Consider the following 15624-nt stretch of genomic DNA (forward strand, 5'->3'; position numbering starts at 1 on the left):
TGATGGTGGAGGTGGTGTGGAGGCTGTGGCAAGGTCTGTCCTGTCCCTGAAGCTGCTGGTCCCCTTCTCCAGGGTGGCCGGGCACAGTATTTTCTGTCTCCAGGGGGCTGCCAGCCCTCTTGGGCAGGGGATGTTTGGGAACAAAGCTGCCTCTCGGCACCCCTGGGGAAGGATGGGATGGCCAAGAGATTAACCTCTCCTGCAGAGCTTGACAGGCAGATAAATCATCCCACCCTGAGTGACTGGTGAGAGATGTGGACCCGAACAGTGCCGTGCCCTCGCTGTGTGTTGTCCCTGACCTTTAGCAGGCAGCCCCCGGGGCTCTAACAGTGCCCTGAACCTGCTGGATGCTCCATCTGCCTCGGAGGTCACTAAGTGCTCATTGGCGAGGGCGTTCTCCAGCGCTGCCAAATGCACCCAGTGGCATCTCCTAAGGCTTCCCATGCTGGCAGCCTGGAGCCATTTTGTCTTTTTCTGGACGGTGGGTCTTGCCCCAAGCCCCAGCTCAGCGGTGTACGTGTGTGAGCATCTTGGTCAGGGAGCAAATGTGCTTCGTGCAGCCCAAAACCCCAAGGGCTGGATGTCGAGCTTTAGCGGGGAGATGAATAGGGTGAGTCAAGGGGAATTTGGGAGGGCAGGAGAGGGCTGACTGACTGCATAAAGGCTTTTCCCTGCATTCTAGCAGGGGTCAAGTAATCAGCAAAAATAAATTGTTAAACTTCAACCTGTTAACCTAGCACAAAGGTCAGGGGAAAGAATACCTGACTTCAGCGAAACTATTAGGTGCCTTTGGTATTGCTTTGTGCAGGAACTTGGGCCTGGGTCATTGAACTTCTCTTGGCCAAGAGTCCATTCTACTCGCTCTGTTCAGCCCTTGGGGCTGGTGCAGGCACGATGCTTCTGCAGGGCACAGGAGGCAACCCCTGCCCTGGCCAGTGCTGGCCTGAAGTGGCCCAGTGCAGCAGAGATGTCCCCTGGGGCCAAAGGGACTCTCTTGGCCACCTCTGATGTGGCCATCTGAGCCCTTAAAACTGGGATGTCCTTCTTCCACCAAGTGGCAGCTGAGATGTCCCTGCTTTAGAGTCCGGTGACTTGCTGTGGGTGTGATGGGTCTCCCAGAGCAAGGGTTGCAAACTTGCTCTGAGCTTTGTGCTGCTTGGCAGGAGGATGGGTCTTGAGGAGCGAGGTTTCCAATTCCCCGAAATCAGAGGGAGATGAGGCCCAGGGTCCATCTCACACCACCAGAGGAGGGTCCCCGCACAGCAGAGCCATGAGCATCGCTCCTGTGCCAGCAGCTGGGGCTGGTGGGTGTCCGTGGCCCCTCTCCTCGTTGCTGGGAGACGGGTGTGGGGGTCCCTTTACAGGATTAATACTGTTCCGCATTCTTGTCCAATACAAAAAAAGAGGTTCTGCTGGATTCAGTTGTAAATTCAACCCTAGGAGCACATTGTCTCTTCCCAGCCCCTTTGAAAGAGGATTAGAAGGCATCTATTCTCCAGCACTTACTCTTCTTTCTCCTCCCCTTTCAATTTCCTTGTCGAGGATAACTTGAAAACCCAAGTGAAAGCCTGGAAAGCAGCTCACACCCCCACACCCCCAGCTCTGGCTCTCCCAGGCAGCTGGAGCACAGTCCTGTCCCTAGGAGGGACCTCATCTTTAATTCCAAACTTTCTCTACCTCTACGTAGTCAGCTCCTTGAAATAAGTATTTGCGGGGAAAAATAAAACCTGTTGGGGTGTTTTTGTTTGTGGTTGTTTGGGTTTTTTTTTTTCAATTTTCATGACCCCAAGACGACGTTGTTGTTGTTATCTTCCAAGTCATGTGTGCAGGTCACATTCCTGTGGCTGGCCGTGGTCCAGCGGCGGCTGTAGCCTGGGACACAATTCCTGTAATTCCTGGCACGTAAATGAGGAGCGGGGCTGGGGTACCTGTGGGAGGAGGGTCAGGGAGCCCCTCTGGTAGGAGCTGGCAGCAGGTCTCCTTTTGGGGGGAGGCAGAGGGAGCTTTTCCCTTGTGCTCAGCAATGGTATAAAAACCTCATTGATAAAATTCACTTTTGTTGGAGTTGCTTCAGTGGAGAGGTGCAGCACAGCCCTTGGATACAGCAAGCCTGGGTGGAGAAGTGGGGACACTGATCTTTAGCTTGTGAGCCTCTTCCCCAGAGAGGGGGGGTGGGTTTTGTGCTCTGCAACAGGCTTTGGGAAGCCGTGATGCTCCTGTGCCCCCCCAGCCGAGTGACCCTCTGCCTCTGCTCCCCCGCAGGTGGCTATCAAGTCAATCCGGAAAGACAAAATCAAGGATGAGCAGGACCTTGTCCATATCCGGAGAGAGATCGAGATCATGTCCTCCCTCAACCACCCCCACATCATCGCTGTCCATGAAGGTGAGCCTTCCTCTCCTCATCCTCCTCTCCTTTCCTCTCCTTCTCTCCCCTCCCTTCTCCAGCAGCATCCCTGGAGGGGCTGGGTACCAGGGCAGGGGCTCCTGCAGTGGGGTCACCACTTTCCTCCCTCAAGCAGAAGCTGTTTGCTGTTGCCTGTGCCGTGCTGGTGACTCAGTGCTGGCAGGGAGAGCAGACACTGCCGGGCTGTGGTTTCCCCGTCTGCGTGTCCAGCAGCAGCGAGGGGAAATACCTGCTCCAGAAATAGCCTCTTCCCGTCCCATCCCCTCCCGCCCGGAGAGGGAAGCTGGCTCCAAAAGTTTACATGATCTTTTTGAGGCTCGGAAGCCTCAGCTCTGCTGCTGGCGAGAGGCTGTGCCGTGGTTGGGGAGCTTGTAACCAGGGTCCCCCCCCCCCAAAACCCAGTGCCGTGTGTGGCTGTGGTGGTGCTGGATGCTTGCCCAAGCCATGGGAAAGGCACGGTCAGGGAACCAGCAAGTGCTGGAGTAGTGGGAATCTCTGTGGCTCCTCTCTCAGCCCGAGGCAGGAGCTAATCTCAGCACTTGAGTCCTTATTTCCCTCCCCTGGGGCCTGGGAAAAGCAAACCCCAGGGTGCTGGGAGAGCTCCTGGGCTCGGCTTTATGGCCAGGGCTGGGCTTTTTCTCCCAGGGTGTCAGGGCAACCCCAGCCCAAGGGAGGTTTCTGGAGTTCTAGCTCTGACCAGACGTAGAGCAGCTCTCCAGCTGGCTCAGTCTTTGCTTAAACACCGAGTCCTTTGGCTGTGGACCTGGTGTTCCCCACGCTGTTCCTCGGGGCTGGCTCTGCCGGGGCTCACCGCGCTGTGCCGGCGTGTGGCCGCTGCCTGGGTTATTGCCACCGTGCTGGCTTACGTGAGGTATCCAGAGTCCTTTTGTCCTCTAAACAAAAAGCAGTTCCTACGCGCCCGGTGTTTGCAAGGACTGAGTCACGCTGGCTGCTGGAATTCAAAAACACCGAGGTAGTTTTCTGCAAACAGGAAGAAAACGCTCCGTCTCTGGGCTGGAGCTGGAGGGGTGTTGGGAGCGATGGGAACACACAGAACGGCCACGGGGCCGTGCCAGCCCGTAGCTCCATCACCCTCCCCCTTGGCAGGGCTCTATCCAGCCAAGAACCACGCGCCTTAGTCACCTCCTGGCACAGCAGAGCCCTTTCTCCTTGTGCTCTGTGGCTGCAGAGGCTGCTTGGCCAGCAGCCCTGGTGGCACCGTGGGACACGGGTGCCAGCTCTGCCTGTCCCCTACCTGACCACGTACCTGCAGAAACCCTGACCCCTCCTGTTATGCAAAACATGAGGAGGGCACAGGCAGTGGGGTGGGCAGTGTGTTAGGGCTGCTCATGCTCACTAAAAGGCATGTGTTAATAAGTCCCCTAGCTCTGAGCATCCCTTGTTAACATCCTGTGGCTTCCTGTCTCTGTGTAGTGTTTGAGAACAGCAGCAAGATTGTCATCGTGATGGAGTACGCCAGCAAGGGGGACCTCTACGACTACATCAGCGAGCGGCAGCGGCTGACGGAGCAGGAGGCACGTCACTTCTTCCGCCAGGTCGTCTCGGCCGTCTACTACTGCCACAAGGTGGGTCAACATCGCTCTTCCCGGGGGGAAAACTGGGGGGGATCAGCTCCTGTGTGGAGCAGCCGGGGCTGGGAAAGGTTCCAGTGGCCGATGGGGAAGTCCAGCCTGGGCTGGGAGGTGATGGGAGCTCGTGGCTGGTGGCCTTTCCCAGGAAAGGGGTTAATCCTGCCCCTTATCTGAAGGGTGCGGCAGCACTTGGGCTTGTGCAGAGGCAGAGCTCGAGTAGCTTTTGGAAAATACTTGCCTTGGTTTCCCGCTGCTGCTGTGTGGGGCTGAGTAACCCCAACGGGCAGTTATTGACGCCCGTCCCACCCTCCTGGAGGGAGACACCCAGGGGTGGCTGCCGGGGCTGAAAGCCAAGCTCTTGGTCACCCATCTTGTTCCTTGAAAGGGATGTAAGGCTATAGGACCCTGTCCGGGGCTGTGGGATGAGCTGTGTCTACCCTGGAGGGCCCCTCAAGACTGGGAGGAAACCCCCAGGGGCCCCTCAAGCCTGGGGGGAGACCCCCCAGGTGTCCCTCAAACCTGAGGGAGACCCCCAGGCTTTACCTGGAGCACCCTGGAGGATGCTCTAAGGCCATTCCTGGTCATGTCTTGGTCCAATGTGTCCTTGGCAGGGAGGGGGAGTTGCAGGGCACCTCCTGAATCCAAAGCAAATCGGGGTCTAGCCTATATGGGCAGCAGCAGGTCCTGGCAAAGCATGGACCCCCTGGCACCCCCCTGCTCTCCGGGGTGATGGCTGGGGAGGGTGCTGGAGCCCAGCATGGCGCTGGGTGCGGGGTGCTGCTGTGGTTGCCGCCCTGTTTGTGCTCCTAGACAGCACAGCAAGCTGGTAGCACCCATGTCAGGACGTGGCTTACGGCCTGTCCTCATCCATGCACCCAGTTATTTACTGGGCCTCCTCTGCTGTCAGCGTGTCCTGTTTGCGTGCCAGGGTGCCTGTGAACGGCAGTGACCTTCCTCCTGCTGCCTGACTTTCCCCTCCTCAAACAAACCAAACCTTTCCCTCCCGCAGAACGGGATCGTGCACAGGGACCTGAAGCTGGAGAACATCCTCCTCGATGCAAACGGGAACATCAAGGTGAGAGGTGGGCAGAGCCTGGCCGGGCTTTGGGTGTCACTCAGCAAAGAGGTCCAAGGGGTGCTGCCCAGTGGGGATGGACTGGGGGTGGTCACAACACCCTGGTCCCCCTGGGGCAAATAGAATCACAGGATCTTCATGGTTGGAAGGGACCTTTGAGATCATAGAGTCCAACCACAAAAAAACAACCAACTAAACAACAAAAAAACCAAACCCATGAACAGACACAAACCAACAATCTCAGGCTCTAGACCATGCCCTGAAGTGTCACATCTACACGTTTCTTAAATACCTCCAGGGATGGAGACTCCACCACCTCCCTGGGCAGGCTGTTCCACTGCCTGACCATCCTCTCAGTAAAAAGTAATTCTTCCCAATATCTAATCTAAACCTCCCCTGCCCCAACTTCAGACCATTTCCTCTGCTCCTGTCATTATTCCCTTGGGAGAAGAGGCCATCCCCCACCTCTCTACACCCTCCTTTCAGGGAGCTGTAGAGGGCAATGAGGTCTCCCCTCAGCCTCCTCTTCTCCAAACTGAACATGCCCAGTTCCCTCAGCCTCTCCTCACATGGTTCTCCACAGCTTTGGGAAGCATCTCTCAGCTCTGGGACCACTGGCATCGCCTTCATGGTGCTTGCCCAGGAGATGGGGAGCCAGGAGGGTGCCCATATGTGCCCGCTGCTCTCCGTGCCTGGTAGCTGAGCAGGAGAGGAGAGCCTTCAAACCACCTGTTAAAGCCATAAATGTATATCTCACTGCTGATAAGAGGGCAAAGTCTGAACGGTGAGGTCAACGCACGACGGGCTGGATAAGAAAGGGCTCTCCTACTGGAAGTCCTGGTTCCCTACGTGCCAGGCAGGCTGGCAGAGGGAGGTGTGGGGCAGCTCCTGGCTCTGTTGGCCCCGAGCGATGCTTTTTGCCTTGGCCGGGAATCGGTGCGGTCTGGGATAAACAGACTGCAGGGTTTTATCTCTCCAAGGGGTAATTTTGCAATTGGGAGCTCACAAGCAGGGACTGTACCTTCTGCTCGCTGAGAGGTGACGGGCATAATGAGGATAATGAATGCCTGCGTGCCAGGTGGAGCAGATAGGGGCTGAGGCAGCCTCCTGTGGCTGTGACTGAGCTGGAGGAGAGCCCAGCAGCTCTCCCTCTAACCACAGCTTTGCAGCCACCTCTGCTCCTCCCAGCACACTGGTGATGGGGCTGGGAGGGCAGAGCCTCAGGGAAGCTGCTGCCATGGCTGGGATGAGTTTTCTAGGAGGGGAAGACGGTTCAGGACACTCTTGGGGGTGGAAAACCAGGATGCTGTTGCTCCCTGAGGAGATTGAGGACACCCAGGACCAGGATGCCAAGGGCAGCCATGGTTTCAGCCAAGCCTGGAGCTTGTAGAGCTTCGGGTGGCAATGCTGCTTCACCTGCAAAGGGGAACTCTGCTGCTCTAACAGCTATCAATGTCTCTCTAGATTGCAGATTTTGGCCTGTCCAACGTTTACCAGCAGGACAAACTTCTGCAGACTTACTGTGGCAGCCCTCTCTACGCATCCCCCGAAATCATCAACGGGAGGCCATACAAGGGCCCGGAGGTGGGTTGTGCCTCACCCCCTGTGTGTTAGGGTGTTTTGCTGCCTCTTCACTGGGACTTGGGAAAGTGCTGGGTGTTTTCCCAGCAAAGCATCATGATCAGAGCCCCCCCTGCCTCTGTAGTTTTGGGTACCAGACCCCTAACACCCAGTGCCACGTGGTCAGTGTGTGGCAGCAGCGGTGGGGTGGGATGTGGTGGGATGCAGGTGGCTGGAGCTACCCCACGCTCTGTCCTCCTCTGTGGCTGCTGCCACCCTGGGAGCTGCTGCTAAAGGCTCCCGGCCTGTCCTCATCCATGCACCCAGTTATTTACTGCTCCTCCTCTGCTGTCAGCGTGTCCTGTTTGCGTGCCAGGGTGCTGGCTCATCCATGCACCCAGTTATTTACTGCTCCTCCTCTGCCGTCAGCGTGTCCTGTTTGCGTGCCAGGGTGCCTGTGAACGGCAGTGACCTTCCTCCTGCTGCCTGACTTTCCCCTCCTCAAACAAACCAAACCTTTCCCTCCCGCAGAACGGGATCGTGCACAGGGACCTGAAGCTGGAGAACATCCTCCTCGATGCAAACGGGAACATCAAGGTGAGAGGTGGGCAGAGCCTGGCCGGGCTTTGGGTGTCACTCAGCAAAGAGGTCCAAGGGGTGCTGCCCAGTGGGGATGGACTGGGGGTGGCCACAACACCCTGGTCCCCCTGGGGCAAATAGAATCACAGGATCTTCATGGTTGGAAGGGACCTTTGAGATCATAGAGTCCAACCACAAAAAAACAACCAACCAACCACAAAAAAACAAACCTGTGAACAGACACAAACCAACAATCTTGGGCACTAGAAGTGTCACATCTACACGTTTCTTAAATCCCTCCAGGGACTAAACAACAAAAAAACCAAACCCATGAACAGACACAAACCAACAATCTTGGGCACTAGAAGTGTCACATCTACACGTTTCTTAAATACCTCCAGGGATGGAGACTCCACCACCTCCCTGGGCAGGCTGTTCCACTGCCTGACCATCCTCTCAGTAAAAAGTAATTCTTCCCAATATCTAATCTAAACCTCCCCTGCCCCAACTTCAGACCATTTCCTCTGCTCCTGTCATTATTCCCTTGGGAGAAGAGGCCAACCCCCACCTCTCTACACCCTCCTCTCAGGGAGCTGTAGAGGGCAATGAGGTCTCCCCTCAGCCTCCTCTTCTCCAAACTGAACATGCCCAGTTCCCTCAGCCTCTCCTCACATGGTTCTCCACAGCTTTGGGAAGCATCTCTCAGCTCTGGGACCACTGGCATCGCCTTCATGGTGCTTGCCCAGGAGATGGGGAGCCAGGAGGGTGCCCATATGTGCCCGCTGCTCTCCGTGCCTGGTAGCTGAGCAGGAGAGGAGAGCCTTCAAACCACCTGTTAAAGCCATAAATGTATATCTCACTGCTGATAAGAGGGCAAAGTCTGAACGGTGAGGTCAACGCACGACGGGCTGGATAAGAAAGGGCTCTCCTACTGGAAGTCCTGGTTCCCTACGTGCCAGGCAGGCTGGCAGAGGGAGGTGTGGGGCAGCTCCTGGCTCTGTTGGCCCCGAGCGATGCTTTTTGCCTTGGCCGGGAATCGGTGCGGTCTGGGATAAACAGACTGCAGGGTTTTATCTCTCCAAGGGGTAATTTTGCAATTGGGAGCTCACAAGCAGGGACTGTACCTTCTGCTCGCTGAGAGGTGACGGGCATAATGAGGATAATGAATGCCTGCGTGCCAGGTGGAGCAGATAGGGGCTGAGGCAGCCTCCTGTGGCTGTGACTGAGCTGGAGGAGAGCCCAGCAGCTCTCCCTCTAACCACAGCTTTGCAGCCACCTCTGCTCCTCCCAGCACACTGGTGATGGGGCTGGGAGGGCAGAGCCTCAGGGAAGCTGCTGCCATGGCTGGGATGAGTTTTCTAGGAGGGGAAGACGGTTCAGGACACTCTTGGGGGTGGAAAACCAGGATGCTGTTGCTCCCTGAGGAGATTGAGGACACCCAGGACCAGGATGCCAAGGGCAGCCATGGTTTCAGCCAAGCCTGGAGCTTGTAGAGCTTCGGGTGGCAAAGCTGCTTCACCTGCAAAGGGGAACTCTGCTTTTCTGACAGCTATCAATGTCTCTCTAGATTGCAGATTTTGGCCTGTCCAACGTTTACCAGCAGGACAAACTTCTGCAGACTTACTGTGGCAGCCCTCTCTACGCATCCCCCGAAATCATCAACGGGAGGCCATACAAGGGCCCGGAGGTGGGTTGTGCCTCACCCCCTGTGTGTTAGGGTGTTTTGCTGCCTCTTCACTGGGACTTGGGAAAGTGCTGGGTGTTTTCCCAGCAAAGCATCATGATCAGAGCCCCCCCTGCCTCTGTAGTTTTGGGTACCAGACCCCTAACACCCAGTGCCACGTGGTCAGTGTGTGGCAGCAGCGGTGGGGTGGGATGTGGTGGGATGCAGGTGGCTGGAGCTACCCCACGCTCTGTCCTCCTCTGTGGCTGCTGCCACCCTGGGAGCTGCTGCTAAAGGCTCTGCTGGGGGGTCCTGTCCATCCAGGGTGGGGGCCAGGGCAGCCTGGTCCTGCTGCCCCCCTCCAGGCTCATCTCTCCCTCTGGCAGGTGGACAGCTGGTCCCTGGGCGTTCTCCTCTACATCCTGGTCCATGGCACGATGCCCTTCGATGGCCATGACTACAAGACTCTGGTCAAGCAGATCACGAGTGGGGACTACCGGGAGCCCACAAAACTGTCAGGTAGGCAGACCCCCACCACCCTGTGCATCCCCCTCCCCTCTTCCCCACCCTGTGCTCCCTTCGGTGACTGACCTGTCTCTTCCCCAGATGCCTGCGGGTTGATCCGGTGGATGCTGATGGTGAACCCAGAGCGCCGTGCCACCATTGAGGACATTGCCACCCATTGGTGGGTGAACTGGGGCTACAAAATGCCCATCGGGGAGCAAGAGCTGCTGCGGGAGAGCGAGTCCCCCCTGGCCACGGTGGCAGAGTGGCTTCGCCGTTCCTCCCGGCCCCTCCTGGAGAACGGCTCCAAAGTGAGATGCTTCTTGAAGCAGCACATCCCTGGTGTGGCCCTGGAGCGGCAGCGCTCCCTCAAGAAGTCCAAGAAGGAGAACGATGTCTCCCACGCGCTGCAGGAGGTGGCCCTGCCTCCGGAGAACCCCTCCAAATCCATCCTCAAGCGGCCTAAGGGCATCCTGAAGAAGAGAAACTCCTGTGAGCAGAAGGTGCCCGGCCCCGGTCCCCCACCAGCAGCACCCACGGGAGAGGTGAGGGGTGAGGATGGTGAGGTGGCCACTGCAGGTCTCACCCGGATCCTGTCCTCCGGGATGCTGCCAGGCAGCACGGGCGTTGGAGCGGTGCCCGCGGCCGTGCCCAAGAAGGGAATACTCAAAAAGCCCCCAACGAGGGAGTCGGGGTATTATTCATCCCTGGAGTGCTCTGAATCCGGGGATGTCCTGGACGCAGGGAGCTTGGACCTTGATGGGAGCGTGTTTGCTGACAACCCCTCCCCGGACAAGGGTCCCCAGGGTCTCCCTGCCCGTCGGAAAGGCATCCTCAAGCACAACAGCAAGTACTCCTCCAGCAGCACGGAGCCAGAGAGCCCCCCCGGGCAGGGCTTTGGGGGCTTTGGTGAGGTGCCCCTGCCCCAGGCGCCCCGTGCCCGCCCGTCCAGCGCTGTGAGTGAGGACAGCATCCTCTCCACCGAGTCCTTCGACCAACTCGACCTGCCCACCCGTGTCCCCCACGGTGGCGGGGGCATGAGGGGCTGCGTCTCCGCCGACAGCCTCCTCCGGCTGGAAGAGGAGGAGGAGGAGCTGGAGAAAGGGCGCCGGCTGCGCCGCTGGACTGTGACCCATTGCCGGAACCCCCTGGCAGAGAGCAGCTTGTCCCTGGTGGGCTGTGACAATGCCACCGAGGTCTACCGGCGTGCCGTGGCCATCAGCATGAAGCTGAGCTGAGGACACCTCCCTGGCAGGGCTCCCCGGGTGCTGTGTGCTGGGGAGGGGACCAAGCACCCCCCCGGGGGCTGTCGGTACTGCTGAGCCACGTCCCACCTATTTATTTTGCAGCCTCGTGCCCCTCGGGGAGGAGAGTGGGTGCAGGTGGGGAGGGAGCTGTGGAGGCTGTGGGGTATTGGCCTGGGGGGGGACACCCCAGTGCCAGGACATTGCATGGACCAAAGCCCCCAGTGATCCCCCCCACCACCCCCATGGAGGGAGTTGGGGGTCCTGGATGCTTCTTGCTGCCATCCTCCCCTCTCAAACAGGCTCATCTCATTGCAGGGGGGGAACCAAGGGGTTGGGGGTATTATTAATTTTTTTTTTCTTTGCACTGGTATTTTTTTATTATTTTTTTTTTGGCTGCACACGGTAACGGATGGGGCAGGATATACCTCAAACAAGCTGGAGATGTAGCAGGGTGCTGGCCAGAGGTGCTGCCCTGGCTGCTGCCTGCGGGCTGGGCTTCAGGACGTGCTGGCAACGGGGTCCAAACCCCCCAGGTCCCAGCTCTTCCCTCTCCTGCACTGAGAAACCCAACTGGATCTGGCCAAAGCCCCAGTCTGAGAAGATGCTCTGATGCCAACTTTATTTTTTTTTTCTTTAATGTTGAAAGGAGGAAAAAGAAGTGCCTTTGGTGAGGCACCACGTCTTTATTTATTGCCTTTGTCCGATGTGATGTAAAACTTCAGCAGCATGGGATGTGTCTGGGTCTGTAACAGCCTCCCAGATGTTTTTCACGGCGGGGGGGGGGGGGGGGGGGGTCTGTGCCCTTGTCTCCTGTGCCACACGTTGAAGCTCCGTTGCACTATTGCCACGTGTTCGCTGGCCCTTTCCCTTCTCCAGGGTGCCCGTGTTTCCCCCTCCTTCTTACAAAGTGGTCTTGAGAAAACCATTAAATTAAAAGCAAATGTTAGATCTGAGTCGTTACCTTGATTGCGGTGCCTTTGCAGCTTGTGGGGGGGCAGGGAGGTGTGATGGGGGGGGCTGGTGATTCCTGTGCTGCTCCCAGTGGGATGGGGCTGTGCACGGTGCTGGGTCCTGCTCCAGTACAGGTGAGCAGGAGATGGCTCTGGACATACGTCCTGTGGGGTCTAAAACCTCCCTGCAGCGTGTGCTTGACCCCCCCCGGGCTCCAGCACAAGCCTCTTCTCCAGCACTGGGGCTGCTGGTGGGCTTAAACTGGTATATCCCTTACATGGGGGCTCAGCAACCGTGGGGAGGGTGACTGGCTGTAGATTTTAAGGCTGTGAGGGCTGGAGGCAGGACCAGCTGTGGGGGTGACCATGCTGTGGGGATGCTGCCAGTGCTGTGTCCCTGGGCCAGAGGGTAGAGAACCACCAGCCCCCAAAGTGTAGGGGAAAGCTGTGGTGGAGCTGGCTGGCTGCTGAGGATGATGGACCCATCCCTGCTGCAGGCAGCCTTGTCCCAGCTCCTCTTCCAAACCCCTTCCACGGCACTGGTGGCACTTGGTTTTGGGATTGTGAAATATCTGCAGGGCTTGGTGGCAAGGAGCAGCCTCCTGGGCGGCTGCCATCTCCCCTTGCGGTGCCTGCAGGTGCCTCTGATGGAGAAAAGGCTGAGCCCTGGCAGCCAGAGCTCAGTTGTGACATGTTCCACGGGGCTGTCACTTCTCCGGCCCTTTTTCCCTCCCGCCTTCCTTCATCCCCTCCTCCTGCTGTGGCATTGAAACCCCTTTTATTGCTCTATAAAGCCCTGTAACGATTTCCCATTTTCAGTTGGGTTTATAGGAAACAGTTCAGGTCCCCTCGGCCCCCACGGCAGAGGGGCAGGGTGGCAGGGGCAGGGATGCCAGGAATGCTGCCCCTCGTCCTGCAAACCCTGGGGGGCCACGCAGTCTGTGCCCCCCGCCGCGCATTCCCCGCGTGCTTTCTGTGCCATTAAGAAATGCTGGAGCTCTCAAAGCTGCTCCCAGGGCACCCAGCTCAGCCCGGGCAAAGTCCCACTGCCCCGTGGGCTGCCCAGGTGGGATGGGGTGAGCCGGGGGGTGCAGCACCCCTGGGTACTGGGCACGGAGCATCCCAAGGCGGGGGGGCAGGTGGGGCTGAGTCTTTAACAGCCACTGAAGGACAGAGGCTTCTTTTTGGAGTGTCTGTGAGTTTTTGTGGAACACCCTGAGGTGCTATTTCATTAATGATTTGCAAGAAAACAGCCTCGTGTGCTGGACTTCAGAGCCGGGCTGAGCTGGGGGGGTTCTGGGGGGGGGTGACCACATGGGTGGGAGGCAGGTACTGACCACCCCGTCCTGCCCAGTGGCAGCTGCTCTTTGCACGGGTTTAGGAGCCGTGTTTCAGTCAGCTCAGCCCACCCCTGGCCTGTGGTAGCCCCCCCGGGGGCTGTGGTGCCCCTGTTTGCCCCACAGCCATGTGCAAGGCTGGTGAGAGCCTGGCCCAGGTTGCCCAGAGAAGCTGTGGCTGCCCCATCCCTGGAGGGGTTCAAGGGCAGGTTGGAGGGGGCTTGGAGCAACCTGGGCTGGTGGGAGGTGTCCCCGCCCAGGGCAGGGGGTGGCACTGGGGGGGCTTTAAGGTCCCTTCCAACCTGAACCATTCTGTGATGCTATGAAATGTCATCAGAGACTCTGAGGGCAGGTGAAGGAGGTGATCTCAGCCCCAAGGCACCTCGGGGGCAGTGGGAGGGGGCTGCAGCGACTGTTCCCCATCCCTGCTGGTGCCCCCCCCTCCCCACACCGTGCCCATGCTCCCGGCATTCCTCTGCCAGCCCTTGGAAACGCTCCTTTCATCCCAGCCCTGATTTCCGCTGCCTCTGCCCCCCTCACGGTGGCTGCCCCCCCACAGCCGGGGGCTGAGCCCCCCCCCTTTCAGGCCACGACTATTATTAACGGCTCCTTTTTATTCAGCCCTTTCATCCCCAGGATTCACAAACCCTCTGCTTCCCTCCTGCCTCCCAAGCTCCTGGGAGCCGCTCAGCGCAGCCCCCGTCCCCGCCGTGGGTGTTTGAGGCGGGTGAAAATGACCTCAGTGGCATTTTACTGAGAAAATGCCATTTTTGGGGGGGGGTGACTTCAGCTGACCTGCCACGTTTGCTGCCAGCGCAAGGCAGTGCTGCCTCGGCGTGTGGGAGAGGAGCTGTGCTCCTGCCAGGCTGGCTCAGGGGGAGAGGGAAATGGGGAGAAACACCCAAAAATAAATTGTCCCGGCTGATGTGGTAACGCTGGAGGGCTGGAGCACAGCGTGGTGCCCTGTGGATTTGTGCCAACCACTCCAAGCTCTCCTTGTCACCACCCCAAGGGGTTGTCAAGCAAGAATCGTGGCTGTTGGGGGACCCCCTTCTGCTGGTCCTCAGGGTGTTGGTTTTTTTTACTGGGGGCAACTGGTGCATCCCCATGGGCTGCACCCCAGAGACTGGTGCTGTGGATGTTGGGGGGGTTCTCCAGGCATGAAAATTGGGCATTTCCAGGGGTTCTTCAGGCGCTGGGCTGCAGTGGATGGCACGGCTGTGGCTTGGTGGGTCACCTGCACCCCATCGTGCTGCCCCGTGCACCAGCCCAGACCTACAACCCCCACTCTCTGTGGGGTGCTGCGGGAGCCACGTCCCCGTGCAACATCCACGAGCAACCCCGGTGCCCGAATGCCCAGAAAAGGGAGAGAAAAGTGTGTTTTGGGGCTGAGGAGGGGAAGTGAGGGCACTCCCAGCGGGTCCTGCCCAGGCTGGGCTGGGTTTCTGGGCAGAGGGGAGCTGTGGGCGCTCCCCTGGCCCCGGGGAGCTGCCGGGGCCCTGAGTCACCCCACGGCGCCGCGCTCCTGCCCGGGCTTGTGCCGGGGAGCCCGGATGCACCGAGCCCATATTTGGGGCTCAAAGCAAAGCAGGCTCTGGGAGAGAGGGGGGGATGGGGTGTGGGGAGGGAGATGTGCCTTCTCGGGGGGGTGGTGGGTGCCTGTGACCCCCAGGGAGAGCCCACAGCAAATGCCACTCACACAGAGCTGTTGAGAAAGTGGCTGCAAAGAGCACCCGGTGCAACTGGCACCTCTGCTTGCAAAAACCAGTCTCATATGGGTGGAAAAAGATGGTGGTAGGGCCACAGCCTGCACTCGTTAGTGACCGGCTCCTAACCATGCCCAGGGCATGCAGAATCCCAAGGAAAAGCAGGTGGATGCCCCAGGTGCTCTGGGGTTTTCCTATCAGCTGCCTGCTGGCTGTCATCTCCCTGACCAAGGCCATGACCAAGTCATGCCGCCGTTCCTTCCTGTTGAAACCTCCTGTTGTTGGTTTTCTTTTCCTCAGGTTTTTCTGCTTGAGCATTTTTTTGTCTGTCTGACGCATCGCGGGCCCAGAGCCAACAATATTTCTAAGACATTTTGCCGTAACTTTGAGTGCCAGAACAATTAACACAACAAAGTTTAGATGTTTCTTTTGCATGTGATGCTTTTCAAAGTAAGGCTTTTTTTTTTTTTTTTTTTTTTTTTTTTTGGTCTCCTTTTTTTAAACAGAGTTTTTGAGCACTAAAAACTCGCAATTAGTACCAGCTAAGCTAAAGCCCCTGCTCGCCCCTGCCCTAAGCTGCACATTCCAGGGCGCTGAGCGGGACGCTGAGCTCCTGGCCAGCACCGCGCGGCTCTTCCACTCCCAGACCCGACGTTCTGCCTACCAACTCGATAAGGCTGCAGGAGCTCAGGAACACACACTGCAACTCGGACAGGGGAAAAATTGGTCTCTCATCCCCAGCCGGGGTGTTTTGGGTTGGTTTTTTTTTTATTCCCCCTCCCCTTCCTCCTCCCTTTCTCTCCGCGCTCACAGTAGCAAGGTTGTCTCTTGACTACTCCCCTGCCTTAAACTCACCAAACCAGATTTTTACTCCCGACACCTTCCCGTAAATCTGAACTGAAATTTTACCCTGCTCGCTGAGCCTTGGCTGGCTGAGGGCCAGTGCAGCATTCCTGTTGTTTTAAGAGGGCAGATAAAAAAAAAAAAAAAAAAAAAAAAAAAAAAAA

General features: G+C 58.0%; 1 protein-coding gene across 1 annotated transcript; it reads left to right on the plus strand.

Moving 5' to 3' along the window:
* Positions 1–601: 601 nt before the first annotated feature.
* Positions 602–11558, plus strand: NUAK2 (NUAK family, SNF1-like kinase, 2). The gene is made up of 9 exons (XM_014955405.1): positions 602–610; positions 2263–2383; positions 3839–3990; positions 5006–5071; positions 6536–6655; positions 7163–7228; positions 8778–8897; positions 9260–9392; positions 9480–11558. Exons 1-9 carry the CDS (start codon positions 602–604, stop codon positions 10613–10615), a joined length of 1923 nt encoding a protein of 640 aa, XP_014810891.1. The 3' UTR covers positions 10616–11558.
* The last annotated feature ends 4066 nt before the right edge of the window (positions 11559–15624 follow it).

This window comes from Calidris pugnax, unplaced genomic scaffold (genome assembly GCF_001431845.1).
Source record: "Calidris pugnax isolate Ruff unplaced genomic scaffold, ASM143184v1 scaffold215, whole genome shotgun sequence".
Taxonomy (NCBI): Eukaryota; Metazoa; Chordata; class Aves; order Charadriiformes; family Scolopacidae; genus Calidris; species Calidris pugnax.